Source organism: Argopecten irradians, chromosome 9, assembly GCF_041381155.1.
Source record: "Argopecten irradians isolate NY chromosome 9, Ai_NY, whole genome shotgun sequence".
Classification (NCBI taxonomy): domain Eukaryota; kingdom Metazoa; phylum Mollusca; class Bivalvia; order Pectinida; family Pectinidae; genus Argopecten; species Argopecten irradians.
The window spans coordinates 33,954,512-33,978,293 of record NC_091142.1 but is presented as its reverse complement, the minus strand read 5'-3'; the positions used below and the strand labels follow the sequence as shown (position 1 = coordinate 33,978,293).

The following is a 23,782-nucleotide window of genomic DNA, read 5'->3' as shown; positions in this document are numbered from 1 at the left end:
ATCTGTTATCAGCATTATGTAAAGTGAACATAAGTATTATCTAAGTTTTCATCTTATCAGACTTTTATTCCATTTTACAAAATCATCAAAATTATCAGTAGAAAAATGCTCTCAAGTGTCACACTGTTATTCAGATTTCCAGATCAGAAGATGAAAGTGAGATTGTATTAGCCTACGTATAAAAGTTAAGGCTCCAGTCCCACAGTAATGCTGATATGTATGTTAATTAGAAACTAATACAAACGCTTAAAAGATATCCTCTCTTTATCAAGGTAAGTAGGATTCCTCCTAGAAACATATTTAACTAACCATACACGACAAATTGGTTATGTAACTGGTACAGGAATAGTGAGACCTAGACCAGACCTTCTCACACAAACCAACAATGACCAAAAATAAAACATAGGGTCAAGAGTATTAGGACGTTATGCTAAGAAATGTTTTCCATCATCAGCGTCTTGTCTTTAAAAATTACAGAAATCTTATGATGTAATCTGTAACATATGATAGGAATAATCCAATTTTAGTCCTGTTCTTGGTCATGAAATTGATACTTAACACTGATACAAGGTCTGTATTCAGGCTATGAAGGCCTAGGCCTGCTACAGTAAATGTATTTATACATGCGGGTGTCACGTCAGGAAAAGGGGAGTAACTCTTACAGACTACTCCAAAAGCACTAAGACTTTCAGTCACTTTCAGAAATTCAGTCTTAGATCATTCATTAAAAGCATATTAAATCTATAATACAATATAATATAAGACTTTTGATATGTTAAACTTTTTAAAGCTATACAACATCATACATGAATCAATATTCAAAACAAATGAAAATCCAATGGATAAGCCAAATGAATCATTGTAATGATGAAGGCAGAGAAATATTTTGCTAGTGCTGGTTTTACATTAATTCATAGAATCTCAAGTAATGATCACTAAGTAACAAATGTATTGAATCATATTATATCTAGTGTAGTGTATCAGAGAGAGTCACCCTCCATTTCACAATCAGGGCCTGAGTTTGTAATGTCTGCAGTGAAAATCAGATAAATACTTTTTGAGTTGTAGTGAAATGGATTAAAGTTGTAATTGGTAGCCATATTTACATGAAGTGTGTTGGGGGTTGTATTTTAGACAGATGTTACCAAGTTGTAGAAGTCTGGTGAGAGATTGATAAGTTCCACACACTTTCCACCCCACAGTGGTGGCTGATGCTGCTAGATAACCATACTGTATTACACTTCCCAGACTGCCAACACCTCCATATTGTTTCTCTCTTCTTTCTCATTTCCATTTCCAACATTTATACTTCCGTATCTATTTTACATGTGTTTTAATGTACTTTTGTTCTGCTTATAGATTCTGTAGGTGCACAAATTTAGTAATTCAGTCAATGACTACGCATCACATGCTTGGGTCATGACATATTGCTGGGTTAAGATGGTGGAGGAAAGCAGGTCAGCAGCAACTGTCCCAAATGGGATTTGAACTCATCACCCAGAGGTGGTGGGCTTGTGGTAATATGTCAGGACATCTTAATCACTCGGCCACCCTGGGCCCCTTATATAGCAAGCACAAGACAAGTATAAACTATATACTAAACATTAGTCATCTATATCTTATGTCACACATCATTGATACATTGTATATGTACCAGCTAGGTTTTGATGGGTGAAAAAGCCAGAGTTCCCAAGGATAAATCACTGATATAAAGCCTATTTCATTTCTTTTTCATGAGTACTGGAACATTTCGTGTTATACCGTATGAGAAACTAATTACCAAAACATATTTGGGCATCAATGAATATTAAAGATGAGCAACACTACACTTCAACTATTGTTCATTTCAAGTTCAAATCAGTTTTTTCTACAACTTACATTAGAGATTATAAATTGGATCTGAAATATACTTGTATGCCTTTGCTAATTCAGAGCACCTAACCCTATTCTTCTGTTATATATATTCAGGGAACTATTTTATAAGTTTGAAATCCGACTACAGAACAATGGACTATCTTTTGTGTTTAGTTGAACTCAGTCTGAACCTCTGAGCCAATGTTTATCAGGAAGGGAATCAGTCGATGTATAAGATGAATATTGTTCTATTATGATTTGGCATCATCACAGCATATCTACATGCAGTGAAAAGTTTCCTTAGGATCAAGAGCCGAAAGACAAAGATCAAATGAAAATCAAGATTACAGCAACGTTTGAAAGGAATATCAAACATAACCACGAAGATGTTAGTAAATTGACTTATTTTTATTTAACACAACCTGAATACTGATAAAGATGTTCAAACTAGAAGAAGAGACATTTTATACGAGGATGTAGTCTTATCAATACTATCATCAGACTTTGCCAAATGTTGCAGAGTTGATCTGGTACTTTCACCTGTGTATACTTAAAATGTTTCCCAAAACTACATCGATTAAAGATAAGGAAATGAGACTTAGACATTATAGCAAATCTTTGAGGCTTTCTAAACCACAAACAATTTTACTCTCTTTGGCAGAGCTTTTTAGTTCTATGATAAGCCTGACATTGTCGGAGAATATAACCATAACATAAGACTAACTCATGGAATTATGGGTTCTACACCTTGTAAATATATCATACACTTAACTTAATTCTTAGTGCAGATCTCAACAGGAAGTTTCTATACTAGTATAGAATGGAAGAGTGATTCAGGAAGTGGGAAAAAGTTCAATAAAACAATGTACTAATGTGTCTCCAACTCCTTAAGAACCAAACAAAAAATAATTTATTTAATGATTGTCTTGATCTTCATCAATGGTTGAAAAATATCACTTAAGTTTTTAGATGCCACTTGTCATTAAAACTTTTAATATGCTTGTCACTAATAGATATGCTGAATGTTAATTTCTAAACCTTATTTCTCAATTTTTGTCTAAGTTAACTTGTTTTGTGATCAATTTCAAGATTGATAATTTTATAACCAAATGACAACATGCAATCTACATTCAATTAGGAGGGCAGTGTTATTAGTACCATATCAATTGAAAATAGTTCAAATGTTCAAAAATAGTGTTGACATAACATTAACTTCTTGTTAGGCTAAACAGAACTGCATGGGTGTAGTCTAGCTATCTATGTTAACAATACCATCAGATGAGAGGGGTTATATTAGTCTAGCTATCTATGTTAACCATCAGAAGAGAGGAGTTATATAAGTCTAGCTATCTATGTTAACAATACCATCAGAAGAGAGGAGTTATATTAGTCTAGCTATCTATGTTAACAATACCATCAGAAGAGAGGAGTTATATAAGTCTAGCTATCTATGTTAACAATACCATCAGAAGAGAGGAGTTATATTAGTCTAGCTATCTATGTTAACAATACCATCAGAAGAGAGGAGTTATATTAGTCTAGCTATCTATGTTAACAATAACCATCAGATGAGAGGAGTTATATTAGTCTAGCTATCTATGTTACAATACCATCAGATGAGAGGAGTTATATTAGTCTAGCTATCTATGTTAACAATACCATCAGATGAGAGGAGTTATATTAGTCTAGCTATCTATGTTAACAATACCATCAGATGAGAGGAGTTATATTAGTCTAGCTATCTATGTTAACCATCAGAAGAGAGGAGTTATATTAGTCTAGCTATCTATGTTAACAATACCATCAGAAGAGAGGAGTTATATTAGTCTAGCTATCTATGTTAACCATCAGAAGAGAGGAGTTATATTAGTCTAGCTATCTATGTTAACAATACCATCAGAAGAGAGGAGTTATATTAGTCTAGCTATCTATGTTAACAATACCATCAGATGAGAGGAGTTATATTAGTCTAGCTATCTATGTTAACAATACCATCAGAAGAGAGGAGTTATATTAGTCTAGCTATCTATGTTAACAATACCATCAGAAGAGAGGAGTTATATTAGTCTAGCTATCTATGTTAACAATAACCATCAGATGAGAGGAGTTATATTAGTCTAGCTATCTATGTTAACAATACCATCAGAAGAGAGGAGTTATATTAGTCTAGCTATCTATGTTAACAATACCATCAGAAGAGAGGAGTTATTATATTAGTCTAGCTATCTATGTTAACAATACCATCAGAAGAGAGGAGTTATATTAGTCTAGCTATCTATGTTAACAATACCATCAGAAGAGAGGAGTTATATTAGTCTAGCTATCTATGTTAACAATACCATCAGAAGAGAGGGAGTTATATTAGTCTAGCTATCTATGTTAACATCAGAAGAGAGGAGTTATATAGTCTAGCTATCTATGTTAACAATACCATCAGATGAGAGGAGTTATATTAGTCTAGCTATCTATGTTAACAATACCATCAGATGAGAGGAGTTATATTAGTCTAGCTATCTATGTTAACAATACCATCAGAAGAGAGGGGTTTATATTAGTCTAGCTATCTATGTTAACAATACCATCAGAAGAGAGGAGTTATATTAGTCTAGCTATCTATGTTAACAATACCATCAGAAGAGAGGAGTTATATTAGTCTAGCTATCTATGTTACAATACCATCAGAAGAGAGGAGTTATATTAGTCTAGCTATCTATGTTAACCATCAGAAGAGAGGAGTTATATTAGTCTAGCTATCTATGTTAACCATCAGAAGAGAGGAGTTATATTAGTCTAGCTATCTATGTTAACAATACCATCAGATGAGAGGAGTTATATTAGTCTAGCTATCTATGTTAACAATACCATCAGATGAGAGGAGTTATATTAGTCTAGCTATCTATGTTAACAATACCATCAGAAGAGAGGAGTTATATTAGTCTAGCTATCTATGTTAACAATACCATCAGATGAGAGGAGTTATATTAGTCTAGCTATCTATGTTAACAATACCATCAGATGAGAGGAGTTATATTAGTCTAGCTATCTATGTTAACAATACCATCAGAAGAGAGGGGTTATATTAGTCTAGCTATCTATGTTAACAATACCATCAGAAGAGAGGAGTTATATTAGTCTAGCTATCTATGTTAACAATACCATCAGAAGAGAGGAGTTATATTAGTCTAGCTATCTATGTTAACCATCAGAAGAGAGGAGTTATATTAGTCTAGTATCTATGTTAACCATCAGAAGAGAGGAGTTATATTAGTCTAGCTATCTATGTTAACCATACCATCAGAAGAGAGGGGTTATATTAGTCTAGCTATCTATGTTAACAATACCATCAGATGAGAGGAGTTATATTAGTCTAGCTATCTATGTTAACAATACCATCAGAAGAGAGGAGTTATATTAGTCTAGCTATCTATGTTAACCATCAGAAGAGATGAGTTATATTAGTCTAGCTATCTATGTTAGAGAGAGGAGTTATATTAGTCTAGCTATCTATGTTAACAATACCATCAGAAGAGAGGAGTTATATTAGTCTAGATATCTATGTTAACAATACCATCAGATGAGAGGAGTTATATTAGTCTAGCTATCTATGTTAACCATCAGAAGAGAGGAGTTATATTAGTCTAGCTATCTATGTTAACAATACCATCAGAAGAGAGGAGTTATATTAGTCTAGCTATCTATGTTAACAATACCATCAGAAGAGAGGAGTTATATTAGTCTAGCTATCTATGTTAACAATACCATCAGAAGAGAGGAGTTATATTAGTCTAGCTATCTATGTTAACAATACCATCAGAAGAGAGGAGTTATATTAGTCTAGCTATCTATGTTAACAATACCATCAGATGAGAGGAGTTATATTAGTCTAGCTATCTATGTTAACAATACCATCAGATGAGAGGAGTTATATTAGTCTAGCTATCTATGTTAACCAATACCATCAGAAGAGAGGAGTTATATTAGTCTAGCTATCTATGTTAACAATACATCAGAAGAGAGGAGTTATATTAGTCTAGCTATCTATGTTAACAATACCATCAGATGAGAGGAGTTATATTAGTCTAGCTATCTATGTTAACCATCAGATGAGAGGAGTTATATTAGTCTAGCTATCTATGTTAACCATCAGAGAGAGGAGTTATATTAGTCTAGCTATCTATGTTAACCATCAGAAGAGAGGAGTTATATTAGTCTAGCTATCTATGTTAACAATACCATCAGAAGAGAGGAGTTATATAAGTCTAGCTATCTATGTTAACCATCAGAAGAGAGGAGTTATATTAGTCTAGCTATCTATTTTAACAATACCATCAGAAGAGAGGAGTTATATTAGTCTAGCTATCTATGTTAACAATACCATCAGAAGAGAGGAGTTATATAAGTCTAGCTATCTATGTTAACAATACCATTCAGAAGAGAGGAGTTATATAAGTCTAGCTATCTATGTTAACAATACCATCAGAAGAGAGGAGTTATATTAGTCTAGCTATCTATGTTAACAATACCATCAGAAGAGAGGAGTTATATTAGTCTAGCTATCTATGTTAACAATACCATCAGAAGAGAGGAGTTATATTAGTCTAGCTATCTATGTTAACAATACCATCAGAAGAGAGGAGTTATATTAGTCTAGCTATCTATGTTAACAATACCATCAGAAGAGAGGAGTTATATTAGTCTAGCTATCTATGTTAACCATAAGAAGAGAGGAGTTATATAAGTCTAGCTATCTATGTTAACCATCAGAAGAGAGGAGTTATATAAGTCTAGCTATCTATGTTAACAATACCATCAGAAGAGAGGAGTTATATAAGTCTAGCTATCTATGTTAACAATACCATCAGAAGAGAGGAGTTATATAAGTCTAGCTATCTATGTTAACAATACCATCAGAAGAGAGGAGTTATATTAGTCTAGCTATCTATGTTAACAATACCATCAGAAGAGAGGAGTTATATTAGTCTAGCTATCTATGTTAACAATACCACCAGAAGAGAGGAGTTATATTAGTCTAGCTATCTATGTTAACAATACCATCAGAAGAGAGGAGTTATATTAGTCTAGCTATCTATGTTAACCATCAGAAGAGAGGAGTTATATAAATCTAGCTATCTATGTTAACAATCAGAAGAGAGGAGTTATATCAGTCTAGATATCTATGTTAACCATCAGAAGAGAGGAGTTATATTAGTCTAGCTATCTATGTTAACCATCAGAAGAGAGGAGTTATATTAGTCTAGATATCTATGTTAACCATCAGAAGAGAGGAGTTATATTAGTCTAGATATCTATGTTAACCATCAGAAGAGAGGAGTTATATTAGTCTAGATATCTATGTTAACCATCAGAAGAGAGGAGTTATAGTCCAATGTTCTACACCTTGACAACATAACTAAGGTTAAATGGTCCATTATTTACTACACGATGCATCTCTGACCCAGAAAATCTTGACCTAGATGTGAAATTGAGTGATTTTTATTTCAGGGAACATGAATTTTTGAAAAGTGAAAATCACCTTGTTTAATATGAACCCTTGTTACACTCACATCTGTAGCTACCATCCTCATTATCTGTGTGCATGCTATTAAAATGTATAGTAATATTGACCAAAATTTAATGAATCAAATCACAGAGAACAATAAAATAGATCAAAACAGGTCAACATGGAAGTAATCGGTGATAAAAATTGTAAGGCATTGTCTAAATGTCGGGATTGACAGAAGAGAGTGCGGAGGGGGGGGGGATTAAGTGAAAAGGGGATATAAATACATACCCAAGGAAGATAAACAATATAGACAGGGTAAAACTATCATTAATGTCACCATCCTCCACATATACAGCTTATCATGCTAAAAGCATGTACAGTAAACTTACATGCCTGGTACACGGAGTATTTTGTGGTTAAAGCTTTCTCCTATCTATCCAATAGAACTGGTCCTCATCCTATAGGAATGTTCCCTAGCATATCGTGTGAGGACCCTACTTTGATTGCCAGAGAGATTCTGATAGATATATCCAAACTGACAGCATGGTTAAATAAATATTGTTCTATTCTTACTTTTGAAGAATATAAATAAGTTTTTTTCACAACTGTATGTCCACATACAGAATGCAAAATTTCCTCTACAAATGTTCACTGGCTTCAATATTCTGAAAATGTGTAAAATAAAGTCTAAACTTGTAAACTAATTCCTTAATTATACACAAACAATGTACTGGTTTTTTTATTATTTAAGTTTGTTTCCAGAAATCTCTCATTACAAGAGATTAGGTATTATCTGATTACAGAAGAAATTAAGTATTCTCTCATTACAGAAGATATTTGGTGTTCTCTCATTACAGAAGATATTTGGTGTTCTCTCATTACAGAAGATATTTGGTGTTCTCTCATTACAGAAGAGATTTGGTGTTCTGCCTTCTCTCATCGACAATGATTATCTGCTCACAGAACATTACTTACTTAACATGTAATGCTGAACTGAAATTAACATTGTAAAAGAAAGCTAATCAGTCAATTTACATTCATTAAGATAAAATATTGGTAAATATAAATAGATTGACTTATGTATAAGGATAAGAAAGTGTGTACTTGAGTGATTTGATCAATCCAATGGGTATTGGTGTACTGCCCAGACGGTTTCTGGGGTGGTCATCACTACAGATGTCTATCTGTATAATCTGATCAGTCCAGCTGGATACTTAAGTAGCCATTAGTTGTGGTCAGTATCAATTGACCACTGTTTATACATCAGGTACAATTTGTTTGACCTGACCAGACTCATTTGGTTTTTGTTTATATAGCTGGTCATTTTTGTGTTTCTTCCTAAGTGCTTGGACACAGGAGCTAAATTAATGTTATCAGGGTCATGAAAAGGGAAAAGGGATGGAGGTGGGGGAGGCGATTATAGGCTGGAGAAAAGGAGAGCAAAGATGAAAGGGGGAAAGAAAAAAGGCAGGGAGTGGCAAATGGATAATATAAGGAGGGAGATATGGAGCCTAGGGAAAGGAAGAGTGGAAAGAGGCAAAATAGGATAAGGAAAGAGTGATATGGAGAGGGGATGTAAAAGAAAGGGAAATGATAGATAAATATAGGATGAGGAAAGATAGACATAATTGAGAGGAAGGCCAGTGGAATGAAGAAAGACAGAGAGTCTGAGAAGTGGGGAGACAGTAGTTATGGGGTTGGGTAAAAGCATGGAAATAACAAAGGGAACAAACAATTGTGGAGACTCTATCTGGCTACACAAACTAAGCCATTAAAACATGAACGCTGCATGGAAACTGGATTTTATCATAACTATCAACAATCTATGACTTATCAGCATTTATATAAAGAGCATGAAATCATGTTGTGTGGTAACTATAGGGGGAGATAACTCTGAACAGTTAAGCGGCATGTGAAGGGGGGCACATTGGGTGGATGTGGTATCGGAATCAAAAGCAGTAGAAAACATTGGAGGTAAGGGGAGATAACTCATGCAAACACAGGGAGACTTTTGAGGGGACACCCTTAGGAGCAATATCGAAAAGTAGCTCAGAATAATAATAGAATTAAGGGATACTGTGGCAAAAAATAGGAGTACTTTCTGGTGAAATTTTAAACACATTCAATGGAATTTAAATATTTTACCAAAGGAAATCTTGTATTAAAATGACCTTTTATGTTATTATAAACACTACATCTGTACGAGATTATTAATGACATATTTTGATTCTTTTGAGCTAAGCCAGCAGGAGAAGCTCCTCACCAATTGGACATATAGCTAACTCCCAGCTGTGTTTGGATACTCAGATAAGGATGGTTGTAGCGGATCAGAAGTGAAAGCATTACAGATCAAATTTCCTACACCAATTCACTGCCAAATTGACTTCCCATCTTTCTATCTGGTATAAGGTCCAATGTTATTTATTACACCTGTCTAGTTACCATCCAGAGCTGCTGTTCTTTTATATAAATTTTACGTATATACAATTTCAAAAGATTCAATGTCTTGTTGAAAAATTACTTAATATTTTTGTGAAAATCTACATTTTCACATTTCAGTGATATCACTTGCTATGATGGAAGCAAGTTAGTGTAATGGAGATATAATGTAGCTCAGTAAATAAAAAAATAATGACTGAGTCAAGCTTGAGAAGGATTTGCATTTGAATCGATACTGCAGAAGCTTGTAACAATAGAAGTGAGGATGCACCGAGGACTTGCTATGTGATAGCCCCAGTAGGGTAACTGGACAAGGCCTGTGGTGCTCTACGAGTCAAACACCTGTGTTTACAGGAAAACTGATCTTTCTTCTCCTGAGGTATTGTCAACTTTCTTCACAGTGTCTTTCTAAAGACACCCTACATTTACACTGGAAGTGAGGTCGCACAACTCGAAGCAAACTCGGTGTGCCTCAACAAGAGATCATTTCAAGGAGTTAGACCATTTTTATTTATGATTTACAAATGTCTGCACGATGCTAGTACATAAATAAATTTGCTAATCATCCCAAAATAGCACATTTATAAATGGAAATGACCTTATGTATTGTCTAATAATAATATACTTGTTACAACGAAACAACTGAAACAGGAAGCAGCACTCACTTTTTGATATCGAGACAGGAGAATCTCTCCGCAGGTTTTACGTAGTTTTAGTTGTCCAAAGGACTCCGACCCTCCAGGAGACGTGGTCACATGTCGACTAGGACTCTCCTCCCGGGAAAACGAGTTGTCGCTGTCCCCCATTGCACGACGGTCAATACACACAAACAACGCGTGTGCATTTCACATCCTGTGCCACAAGGACATTGTTTGTGTCCGTACCGTGTGGTTACTATCCTTTAAGTCACTCAAGTACAATTTCCTATCATTCACATGTAAACTTTACCAAGTGGTATAGTGTTGTTACATACATGTATAAATACTTTTATCAAAGCAACATGTACGTATCTAAATACTGCACAACTTAAAGGTTCTCCATATTATACTTATATACACGGTATTGACCGGAAGTTTCTCTTCCACACAATGAGTTTGTCGGATCCTGATTAACAATTATAATGATGTATAGAGGATGTTAAAATATGAATTTTTTTTTTTTCCTTAATTCAGCAAGCATCTCAATACAGACAATATTACTAACAGTTCAAACTCACTGTGGATTTTTGTTATCCATACAAGTCACTGAAATAATAATGCCCTGGTCCATATGTTTGATATAGTATAAGATATACGGCACTGTCAAGTAGAACCTTCCTCGACATAAATCAAGAAACTGACTGAGCAGGCGTAGCTGTGTTGAATTACACCAAAATAACGGTCATATGCACAGTTCACATGTTACACAAATGTTCGATTAGATATCAAAGCTTTTTGTACAACCTCTGTTAATCTGTGTCTTTATGGTCTTAATGCACACAATACTCCACGAATGTTCACAGGAAATATAATATTAGTAACTGTAGGTCAACTGGTGTACTTCACCAACGTTTCATAATCAAATCTAATCAAATACAGAAATGGTAGAAATAGGTATCCTGTAGTCTCTTGTTTCGGTCTTATACCACTGAACATCAAAAAGTTGCACTTTAAAATCGGGCAAACACTTCACGGAACTTTGCGTCATATATAAATCACCACCATCACAAATTGCAGTTTAAAATACAGAATTTCACGTCGAATCTAATCGTTTTAGAAAACGTATTAATCTTAAATCCACAGTTGATATTCAGGCAATTCAACCAACTTTCACCTTATGCACACGTCCTATATACACAGGGGTTGTAACTTCAGCGTTAATGTCTGTAGGCCTAACAAGTCTTCAATAGGTGCTATCATGTAATATATGGGAGAAAGTATCAAACCAATTATCACAAAACCCCTGGAGCAGACGTTCAATAATTGACTTAGAAATTTTAGTTTAAATCTGTCTCCCGATCATTACATGTATAACTAAGACCAATGATTAACCCAATCAGTCCACAGAGAGGATGGCGGTTAAGACCATCAGGTATATATAGTCAATGGTTATGAGTAATTGAGTCTTTCTTGTCCTCCCCTCTATAACAGTCATTATCATTAAGTGTGTACATATGTGTTTCTGTGTCACACACGATATTTATATACAGAGAGTGTACACATGTGTCACACAAGATATTGTATACCAGTTGTTTTTAAAACTGCTGATTTCTGATAAATCTTTTGGGTTTCGATAAAAACCTTCACTGATGAACAGCAAACTTCACCTTGGCGATGATAAGACTCCCGAAGTAACCTTATCACTCTTTTATGAAACAACATGCATTTTCATGCACGTCGTTTAGAATCCTCTACGATTAGAGTTCCTATATTCAGAATTCCTTGAATATTTCCTGATAAAGAAGACACTTGATTCACTTCCTCTCCCATCACAATCGGCACTCAAATTCCCAGTGGTTGTACCACACAGTTCAAAAACACACAAATTTCAAAAGGAAAAGTTCAAAATGTTGAATCTGATACCAAGCTCTGTCTTTCTGAGTTTTTAAACACAGAATTCTGCTATCTAATTGCTTTATATTAGTTTTTGGCCTCCAACATACCTTATATCGTGTACAAATATTACAATCAAATCCACATATCTCATCTCACTTAGGATCTGTCCTTCAGCTTGTATAAAAATGTTCATTAATCCGAAAAAAAAAATTTAGGGCAATTTTTTTCATTCAGTACCGAAAAGATGTGATCCTTTAACAATCGTCCATCCGGAACTTTAAATGTCTACTTTCACTTTCATGTGGCGAGTTTTGATGAGGTATATCGACTTTGCTGAGGCCTCCCCTGATATCTGATCACTCAACCATGCCTTGAGAAGGGATATGTTGGGATTATAATGTGCAAGGAACGACTATCCGTAAATCTCTAAAATACACAGGCCTACACCTGTACACTTTACACACCCTCTTATCAACTTCATCAAAGATTCACGATTAAATAATCCAATTTTGAGAACTTCTGAATGCTTTTAAAGGCTAAAGATTTAAAGAAAATATTTGGCTTTAATGAATCATACAAACTGATAACAATTTACTTTTTTATAACAAATTACAAGAATTTTCAATCATTAATTATTCAGATGAAATGCAAACTAATTTAAAAACAATTTAACAAAATAAAATTGAAAAATAAAAGAGTATTTAAAAGATAAAATGAACTAGGCCTAAACTATTAGTCCATATGATATGTAAGAAAATCAAATATTTTAATCTTTGCAGAATTTTGTGGTACCACACATACAATTTTCAAGCAGACAAAAAAAATAGCAGAGAAAAAAAATTTAAAACGTCAAAAATTAACCATCAACACCACAAAAGCCAGAAATTATACCTTCATTACAAGTACATAGAATGATTTGTCCTGATGCTCCCCCTGGACTACATGGTGATGGCCACACAGAGATATTGGGCCTACTCACAGTGAAATGGTCAGGCCCTAAAGTATCAACATTCTCCTGCAACTAAAACATCACCAGAAACCTAAGTATGTTTAGATCCTGTATCGGGCAGCACACCCACTCTAGTGCATGGTAGGGAAAGTAAACTGCGTCAACAGTCAGCACTACTGAAATGGTCCATGATTTATAATATATATCCTTATTATTACATCAAATCCTGGCTAAGTTCAATATCAAATACCCTAATCATTCAAAATGTAATTCATAGTCACTATGGAATAGATCATTTCAAAATGTAATTCATAGTCACTATGGAATAGATAATTTCAAAAGAGAAATATTTTTGTAACACAAGCTACTTGATAATTTTTTAGGGGGGAGGGTGGAGGGGCAGGACACGGTGACAACATGGTGAAGATGACCTCTGGGTTGTGGGTTTGAATCCCATATGAGACAGTACTAGTGTTGATAGGTTCTAACAGCTGATCAGTTGGGTTTTTTTCTCTGAATGCTCCGACTTTCCTCCTCCACAATCTAAACCCTTGATGATTTCAGGCTGATTGACCTTTGTATCAGTAAAAGTCAATTACATGTAAAACTGTACTTAAAATTATAAATATGTATATAGTGGAACTTTTTATGGCTTGTATTATCTTTATAGTACTTCCTGGAACATGATTTCAGTACACTTCTATACCAACAATTTCACAACTAGTTCAGAAGATGAATCTATACATATTTGATATGCAATCTTTTCCAAATACACTATGGTACACTAAGGTAAAATCTGTAATAAGATGATGTCAATCATTATAAAGTATCTTTGCAGTCCCAAATACATTCCCCATTCTTTAGGGGTGAATCAAATATGGTTTCTTTATGTTTCATAATTTGTCCCTTTTTATGGCCTCAATTGACCATCAAACCTCTTCAACTCTATGAATATTTATTAGGTACTGAACAAACGAAAGAAAAGGACTTGAGTATTAAGATGAAAGCTGCCCCTTACATATATAGGATACTGCTTATATGACCTCTCCAGTTCTGTGTTTTGTCACTTGTGTTTTGAGAGGTGTGACATACATTATAATGTTCACATCCACATGTAACCTCACATATACGAACCACTTCAGAACCCTTCCCAAAACTCTCACAGTGCCACAACAAAGTTCCGTATCTTTTAGAACAATATCATGTTTCATTTCCTCGATACCATCTTGTACAACTTTGATTTTTTTTTTTTTTTTTTTTGCAGACCAACTTGGGTATGTAAAGTTTTGGTGAGAAATAAATTTAATGACAACACATTCTGTATGCCAATTAGTTTACCTCGATCCATGTTGAATGCTAGCTGTGTTGTGCTAATTAAGATATCATAGCTAATAGGAATTCTTCCAAGTAATAATGTCAATGACAGATTCTCCAAGGCTTTAATCAGGCCATATAGCAGGTTTTGTTTTACATACGATCTATTATCATAGAAAAAATATTTGAGTAACATATTTCTGCATTCTTACATGTTACACTAGAGAATAACTTAAAAACATCTGGCAACACGAAACTGATAGGTCATACCAGTCTGGATAAGATTTTTACTTTAAAAGTACATATGTAAGTCAATGACAGAAAATATAAATCATGTACAAACAATTAAGAAACAAGGGTTTATTGTATGAAGGAAATAAATAAGTTTTGTTGATGGGTCTGTAGTGTTTAATTTAAAGTTCAACAGAAATCCAATCATTTATCAAATAGGAATATACACTAGTGCAGAAGTCACCAAGTGTAAGCTTACGTAATGACATAATAATGTAGATTTGTACTGGAAGGTTGTCATACACACAAAGAACAGTCTTTATTTCGTTAGAAAATGATTAGCAAAATTGCCCATTTTTGACGTCAATATAATATAAAACAAGTTGCATAGATTGGTTTCTCTGACAATAAAGTACTGATATGCAGAATCTCAATTATTCAGATATGATATTTAAATGTTTCTCTTAGAATATTTTAACACTTAATAGTTTAGGAATCGGACAACTGAAAAAAATCTCTCCATGTGATTTATATGACTCCCCTTGTGGTATGATTACCTCCCTTGAAACTTACACAGATTTGATGTTTTTTATAAGGCTATGTTAATGATCATTCCCCTACTAATATTCTGAGTACATTATATTAGTTTTAGTTGCATTCCATTTACAAAATTGAGGTAGCAAACTTCATGTGTATTTTCACCCCATATATCATCATGGAAAATATTAGCTGTTTTTCTTTCTCTTGGAACAGGATATGTTTTGCATTTGTATCTTAAGAAATACATAGCTCACATATAATTTAAAACTAATTATCAAGAATATTTCTAAGTAAGATGTATTGAATTTAGAATACAACTTTAACTGTTAAATCAAACACACCCAGACTAGACCTCATAAAGAGTGAGTTTGTGCACGTCCTTGTTAGGATGTCCTTGACCATCCCACCAGGCCGACAGTTAATGATAGGTTGTAACTTTAATGTCTGGGTATATGTATGGGTGGGTTTTACCTCAGGCTATATAACCAACCACGTATAAAGTTTTGTCAACTTTTTGTATCAGTACTTACAGATGATATCAATTTTATTCTATCCGACCATTTCTTTCTTCATTAACCTTGCTCTTTCATTTATTCATTCATTTTCATTCATTCTACTTATTTATATCAAATTAAATTAATTAGTTTGTGATTTAGATACTATGATTGATATATCATATTAAATTTATCAAATGCTTTCAATTTTTTTTTTTTATTGAAACTAAACACGCAGTTTCTGTTGCCAAAAAGAATAATACTGAATATCGATCAACCAAAAATGTGTTAAATGTTTAAATCAAGTAAAGATCACCAGGGTGAAATCTCCTGCTAATCTATAAATAACCATCGGTCAGGGGTATGATTTTACCTATCAACTCCTAAAAACCATGTACAATGTATGATATCCTGGGTGGGATTAATGGTCACCATTTTGTATGAAATCAAATCTTTTGATATTTTGTCGAGGTTTAGTGGGTGTCGGGATCATATATCTAGTCTTTATCACTGACATGGCTGAAAATATAGGATTGGACACCAATCTCAAGAGTTTTACAGACCTGGACACACAGGTGGTCATGTCACACCTGTAATGACCTTATTTATACACAGGTACAACTAGGTAATAGGATGGATTTGGTAGAAAACATTTCTTTGTAATTTTATTTCTGTTAAGATGAAATCTTTTATGATTGAGACTGATTCAGTTTTAACTCCGTTTCATAAAACTAATGTACGATGAAGTTCCAAATATACCAATTCTTATGTTTGGAAATAGAGAAAAAAAAAATTCACCATTATATACACCTTTATGTGGTACAAACATTCATTTTGACGATGCTTATATATGAAAAATTTATTCATTCCTTATGTGGTATGTCAAATGACGACAAACACCTTCATTCATTTTATAGTCTGTCAAATGTGGTAAAACACTTTTATTCTTGATATGATGACAAACCACTTTCATTCCTTATAAGGTATGTCAAATGAGGTCAAATTTCTTCTTTCCTTATAAGGTACAGAGACCGGACAGAAGTATTCGGACAAAATGGCCGCCATAACGTCATGTGAACATCTCGCTAGGAAAATAAAACTCTTTATAAAAAATATATGTGTTGTGATACTGACCTAATATTTGGTGATCTGACCCTTGGACTTTCGTACTTCCTTCAGACGATCGGGAATCGATTGGTATAAACCTTGAATGTACTCTACATCAATGCCTTGCCAGATGATTTGTATAGCGTCAAAAAGTTCTGTTTGATAAGTGATGTTGTTGACCACTGTTTTTAGTCGTTTCTTAGTTTTAACCACACAGTTTCGATGATATTTAAATTACGACTTTGTGGGGGCCATTCTAAAACAGGAATACCAAGGTTTGTAAAGTATTCAGACACAACACGAGCCTTGTGAACTGCAGCATTGTCCGTATGACATGTGTCAAATGAGGTCAAACTCCATCATTGCTTGTATGGTATGTGTCAATTAAACTCCATCATTGCTTGCATGGTATGTGTCAAATAAGGTCAAACACCTTCATTCCTTATAAGGTATGTCAAATGAGGTCAAACTCCATCATTGCTTGTATGGTATGTGTCAAATAAGGTCAAACACTTTCATTCCTTATAAGGTATGTCAAATGAGGTCAAACTCCATCATTGCTTGTAGATAAAGCAGGTAAAATGTCATTTCAATACATGTATATGATATATCAAACTGATAAGACAGGTAAAATGATGAATATACCTTACCTTGTTTATAATTACATGTAAATAAGATAGTTCAAAGGTCAAGTCTTACCTTGTTTATAATTACATGTAAATAAGATAGTTCAAAGGTCAAGTCTTACCTTGTTTATTATTACATGCAAATAAGATAGTTCAAACGTCAAGTCTTACCTTGTTTATAATTACATTTAAATAAGATAGTTCAAACATCAAGTCTTACCTTGGCAGGAACCAGACTGAGGAATGGTGCTTTCAGTTTACATGAATGATGAGGGGACGACATGATTGGTCATCAGGTAGATATAAAAATCAATCTGATTGGCTGGTCAACTATCCTGGTTACTAAATGCTAATTCAAGGGAAAGTGGTAATTCCTCTGTTATATATGTGATAACAGTGTGTAATCCTGATGGTGTATCTCAGTAACAGAATGTCCAATAGTGATTTGGTGTGTGTTCCTTTGTTTCGATACCTTGCTGTACTCCACAGACCATGATGAGTAAACCCTAGCCACAGACAAACACACATGGAAGGAATTACATCATCATATCATCAGCCATTCAACCTGCCCAGCCTCCAGTCCGCACACTAACCTCTCACCAATTTCCCACAGTGGAATGTCCCACCTAAAACGATGGGTCAGTCTAGACCTTCTAACGGGGAGATCAGGGTATAACAAGCAGATAATCAGGAATCTGAGTTTAGTTCAAAGGTCAAGTCTTACCTTGTTTATAATTACATGTAAATAAGATAGTTCAAAGGTCAAGTCTTACCTTGTTTATAATTACATGTAAATAAGATAGTTCAAAGGTCAAGTCTTACCTTGTTTATTATTACATGTAAATAAGATAGTTCAAACGTCAAGTCTTACCTTGTTTATAATTACATGTAAATAAGATAGTTCAAAGGTCAAGTCTTACCTTGTTTATTATTACATGCAAATAAGATAGTTCAAACGTCAAGTCTTACCTTGTTTATAATTACATTTAAATAAGATAGTTCAAACGTCAAGTCTTACCTTGGCAGGAACCAGACTGAGGAATGGTGCTTTCAGTTTACATGAATGATGAGGGGACGACATGATTGGTCATCAGGTAGATATAAAAATCAATCTGATTGGCTGGTCAACTATCCTGGTTACTAAATGCTAATTCAAGGGAAAGTGGTAATTCCTCTGTTATATATGTGATAACAGTGTGTAATCCTGATGGTGTATCTCAGTAACAGAATGTCCAATAGTGATTTGGTGTGTGTTCCTTTGTTTCGATACCTTGCTGTACTCCACAGACCATGATGAGTAAACCCTAGCCACAGACAAACACACATGGAAGGAATTACATCATCATATCATCAGCCATTCAACCTGCCCAGCCTCCAGTCCGCACACTAACCTCTCACCAATTTCCCACAGTGGAATGTCCCACCTAAAACGATGGGTCAGTCTAGACCTTCTAACGGGGAGATCAGGTTATAACAAGCAGATAATCAGGAATCTGAGTTGTAAATGTTTCTCCTCCGCCCAAGGGTCAATTTTTATAGCCTTTCATAAATATATATTAACGTGTATACTCCAAGGTTCAAGGAGTCTGTGTTCTCAAAATCATATCACTTCCTCACAAACGCTTCAAAATCATGTCTTTATTCAAACGCTGCAACACAGGCAGATTGAAGCTCAACGCTGAGTTCCTTCAATCAATACATATTAATTATACAGTTATCTCCCTTTCATCAACCTGTCACCATGGCGACTTGAATTTCTTTTTTTTTTTTTAACTGAAACTTTTCCCCCAATCGGTTGTTACTAATGTATTCATTCATTGACTAATGGCAAATCCTTCTGTCATTCATCACTAGATTTAATTTGGTCGAGAACCAGACAGAAAGCTGATTACTGTAATATGATACTGCAGTTGTAGTATGGATTTAATCAAATGACTTCATTTCAATTTAAATCTTTTCCTTTTCATTGGGTTTTCTGCTGTACATCATAACGCTACATCAAATTTAAAATCCATATTTGTATAAAGTATAATTTTTCATTATCTTTAATCAGTTCTTGTCCATTAAATATTTTTACCGTCACATTTTAATCAGTTAAAACATTAGAAACCATGAAACATGGTCGTTTATGGGTAAAGATAAACACTAGATGAGATGGAGAGGGAGCCAAACACATAGCTGTCTAGATCTATACCATCAGACACACACACACAGTCTACACACCTGGGTTTTCCATTTCCAAAACATTCATGATTCAGAATTGCTATGCATGTGTCGGCTGAGATTAAGATTTTTTGAGTGGAGTTTGAAGAGGTGGTTTTTACTTCCAACTGAAGATTATTTCTTTAGGCATGCTGAATCACAAAAGTCACAGAATGATTCTCAGTGTAAATTATTTGTAAATTATTCAATTTGGCATACATAATATTTTGAGCCAAAGCAATTTAACAAGAATAGGTCAACTTTTTGATGTTAAATATTCCATTTGGCATATACACTGTATCATATTTCGAGGCAAAGCAATTAAACAAGAATAGGTCAACATTTTAATAGCTTGATTCCAATCCAGATGATACTTCTATGAAAAATAAAATATCTACAGACATCCATTACATATCAAGAAGCTGATATTATATGCTTATGTTTTTGATAACCAGGAGATAGTTGGTTTAGATTATAGACATAAAATGTATTGCCCTGCGTTCTTAAAAATTGAATCCTGATGAAATCTACATCAATTAAGACGAATCATGCATTATATAAACTTCTCACAGCACTAAACATTTCAAAAAAGAATATCTTTTTAGTTTTCACCATTTTAAGTCAGGATATGATATCAAGAGGTAAAAAGATATGTTACATATAATATAATGTTATTTTCCTTTTCTACAGAAATGAGTACTTCTTCGATTTTGATCAACTACTATTTCAAACTGTAGAATGTCCTTCTTTTCAAAATTATATACTTTAAGTAAATTAAACCTTTCTCCATAACATCGCCAAAGTACTGTACACTATTAAATTGATCTAAAATCTTTGTTTGCCTAACCAAATGGTAAATCTGTTGATCAAATTAAACCACACCTGAATATGACGATAGAGAGTCTTTTAGTTAAATACCAAAGATAACAAGTGCTCTTTACAAATAATCCAAACAAAGATATAATGCACTTTGAAATGTAAAGGAATTTAAAGGCAAACAAATCTGTAAAATTCAGTTCATTTTTGTGTACATGTGAATTTTAAGAATTTTAATTTGCAGGTGTTCAGAATGAGAAGAGTTAATGCTTTACGAAGCCAATGTTTACATTTGGAATATTTTAATAAACTTTATAATAATCACAGTCCTGGTTTAGGTATAGGTATACCACATAAATGTCACAATGAAGTCAAACATTTCCCAATTTTCAGTTTTATTTTGTTATAAAATATAAACTTTATTTATTTTACATCGATTAAGAAACAAGTTATACAACTTATGTAAATCACTCTCGATGGCCCAGATGAAAGCGCGCGAGGGGTCTTAGTGTGGGAGGAAACCGGAGTGCGCGGAGAAAAACCACGTGATCGGGCAGGTGACCCCTGACCTTTTCACGTCCATGCCGGGGATCGAACCCCGGCCGGCTTGGTGAAAGGCGAGTGGCTTAACCACTACACCACCCGAGAACTGAACAACAAATACATCTTTATTTAACCTGACGTTTTGTCACAGGTATATGAAGCTATTTATGTGATTTTGTGTGTTTTTTGTGTATTTTGTGTGAGTGTGTATTTTGTGTGAGTGTGTATTTTGTGTGAGTGCGTATTTTGTGTGAGTGTGTACTTTGTGTGAGCGTGTATTTTGTGTGAGCGTGTATTTTGTGTGCGTGTTTTGTGTGTGAGTGTGTATTTTGTGTGAGTGTGTATTTTGTGTGTGAGTGTGTATTTTGTGTGAGTGTGTTTTTTGTGTGAGTGTGTACTTTGTGTGAGTGTGTATTTTGTGTGAGCGTGTATTTTGTGTGCGTGTGTATTTGTGTGAGTGTGTATTTTGTGTGAGTGTGTATTTTGTGTGAGTGTGTATTTTGTGTGGTGTGTACTTTGTGTGAGTGTGTATTTTGTGTGAGGTGTATTTTGTGTGAGTGTGTATTTTGTGTGCGTGTGTATTTTGTGTGAGTGTGTATTTTGTGTGAGTGTGTATTTTGTGTGCGTGTGTATTTTGTGTGAGTGTGTATTTTGTGTGAGTGTGTATTTTGTGTGCGTGTGTATTTTGTGTGAGTGTGTATTTTGTGTGAGTGTGTATTTTGTGTGCGTGTGTATTTTGTGTGAGCGTGTATTTTGTGTGAGTGTGTGTGAGGTGTATTTGTGTGAGTGTGTATTTTGTGTGAGTGTGTATTTTGTGTGAGTGTGTATTTTGTGTGAGTGTGTATTTTGTGTGAGTGTGTATTTTGTGTGCGTGTGTATTTTGTGTGAGTGTGTATTTTGTGTGAGTGTGTATTTTGTGTGCGTGTGTATTTTGTGTGAGTGTGTATTTTGTGTGAGTGTGTATTTTGTGTGAGTGTGTATTTTGTGTGAGTGTGTATTTTGTGTGAGTGTGTATTTTGTGTGAGCGTGTATTTTGTGTGCGTGTGTATTTTGTGTGAGTGTGTATTTTGTGTGCGTGTGTATTTTGTGTGAGTGTGTATTTTGTGTGAGTGTGTATTTTGTGTGAGTGTGTATTTTGTGTGAGTGTGTATTTTGTGTGAGTGTGTATTTTGTGTGTTTGTGTATTTTGTGTGAGTGTGTATTTTGTGTGAGTGTGTATTTTGTGTGAGTGTGTATTTTGTGTGAGCGTGTATTTTGTGTGCGTGTGTATTCTGTGTGAGTGTGTATTTTGTGTGTGTGTGTGTATTTTGTGTGAGTGTGTATTTTGTGTGAGTGTGTATATTGTGTGTTAGTGTGTATTTTGTGTGAGTGTGTACTTTGTGTGAGTGTGTATTTTGTTTGTTTTTTGTGTATTTTGTGTGAGTGTGTATTTTGTGTGAGTGTGTATTTTGTGTGCGTGTATATTTTGTGTGAGTGTGTACTTTAATTTGTGTGAGTGTGAATTTTGTGTGTCATCCCCATGCAGAGCCCTAGGCACTTATAGTACTGTAATTCAAATTAGGAACATAAAATCAAAAAATCAAAAGTTTCTTTTAGTAAAGTTAATTAGATGAAGTTAATTATATGAAGTTAATTAGAATTTCAAGTGTTGATAATGATAACAGAATATCATCACAGTACAGAAAATAACTGTTGTAAGAAATTAGATACATTTTTTCAATCAAAATGAAGATATACAATGAAGTAATTTTGACCCCCATGGTTTCATAAGTTATATTTACAAAGGGAAAGAAAAAAAGTTTGAATTAATACAACAGCAGATATCTGTCGCCATCATTAGTAGTACATTTTATACCTAAAAAGCTATGTTTCCGGTTAGTAGATTGTTAACTGAATACATTCAGAGGTCGATTAATCTTCTAGTCCAAACCAGGGACTGGTTTCCATATATGGTCAAATCTGACCATAAAGACCATCAAAAGACAAAGAAAAGGGGATCTTTACGGTTAGGTCGTCTAGATAAATTGTCCTTTTGGGACCCTTAGAAAATGGTCTTGTTTAGCAGGTGGTCTTTATACAGAGGTGGCTGTAGTAGCTGGTGGCTATCAAACAGAATATATTACACAAGATGTTTGAATATATCACACAAGATCCAAGACTGTCAACTTTCATTATACCAAAACATTTCATTTTCCCTTCCATAACTTTTGTCATATTTTGATTACATACAGGAGTATATATTTTGATTACATACAGGAGTATATATTTTTATTACATACAGGAGTATATATTTTTATTACATACAGGAGTATATATTTTGATTACATACAGGAGTATATATTTTTATTACTTTACAGGAGTATATATTTTGATTACATACAGGAGTATATATTTTGATTACATACAGGAGTATATATTTTTATTACATACAGGAGTATATATTTTGATTACATACAGGAGTATATATTTTGATTACATACAGGAGTATATATTTTGATTACATACAGGAGTATATATTTTGATTACATACAGGAGTATATATTTTTATTACATACAGGAGTATATATTTTGATTACATACAGGAGTATATATTTTTATTACATACAGGATATAATTATTTTTATTACATA

The 23,782-nt window shown here is 33.9% G+C and overlaps 1 protein-coding gene across 3 annotated transcripts in view; it reads right to left on the bottom strand.

Moving 5' to 3' along the window:
• The window catches only part of LOC138332133 (septin-2B-like), an 80,397-nt gene that overhangs the window by 40,759 nt on the left and 15,856 nt on the right, over positions 1-23,782 (bottom strand). The window contains exon 1 of one of the 3 annotated variants that reach the window (XM_069280116.1): positions 17,812-18,077. The exons of 1 other annotated variant lie outside the window; for it this stretch is intronic. In XM_069280116.1, coding sequence (XP_069136217.1) covers positions 17,812-17,874 — 63 coding nt within the window. In that variant the 5' untranslated portion in view covers positions 17,875-18,077. Of the gene's footprint in view, positions 1-10,461; positions 11,797-17,811; positions 18,078-23,782 lie in introns of those variants that run through there. One more of the 3 variants, XM_069280114.1, reaches the window with a different exon arrangement.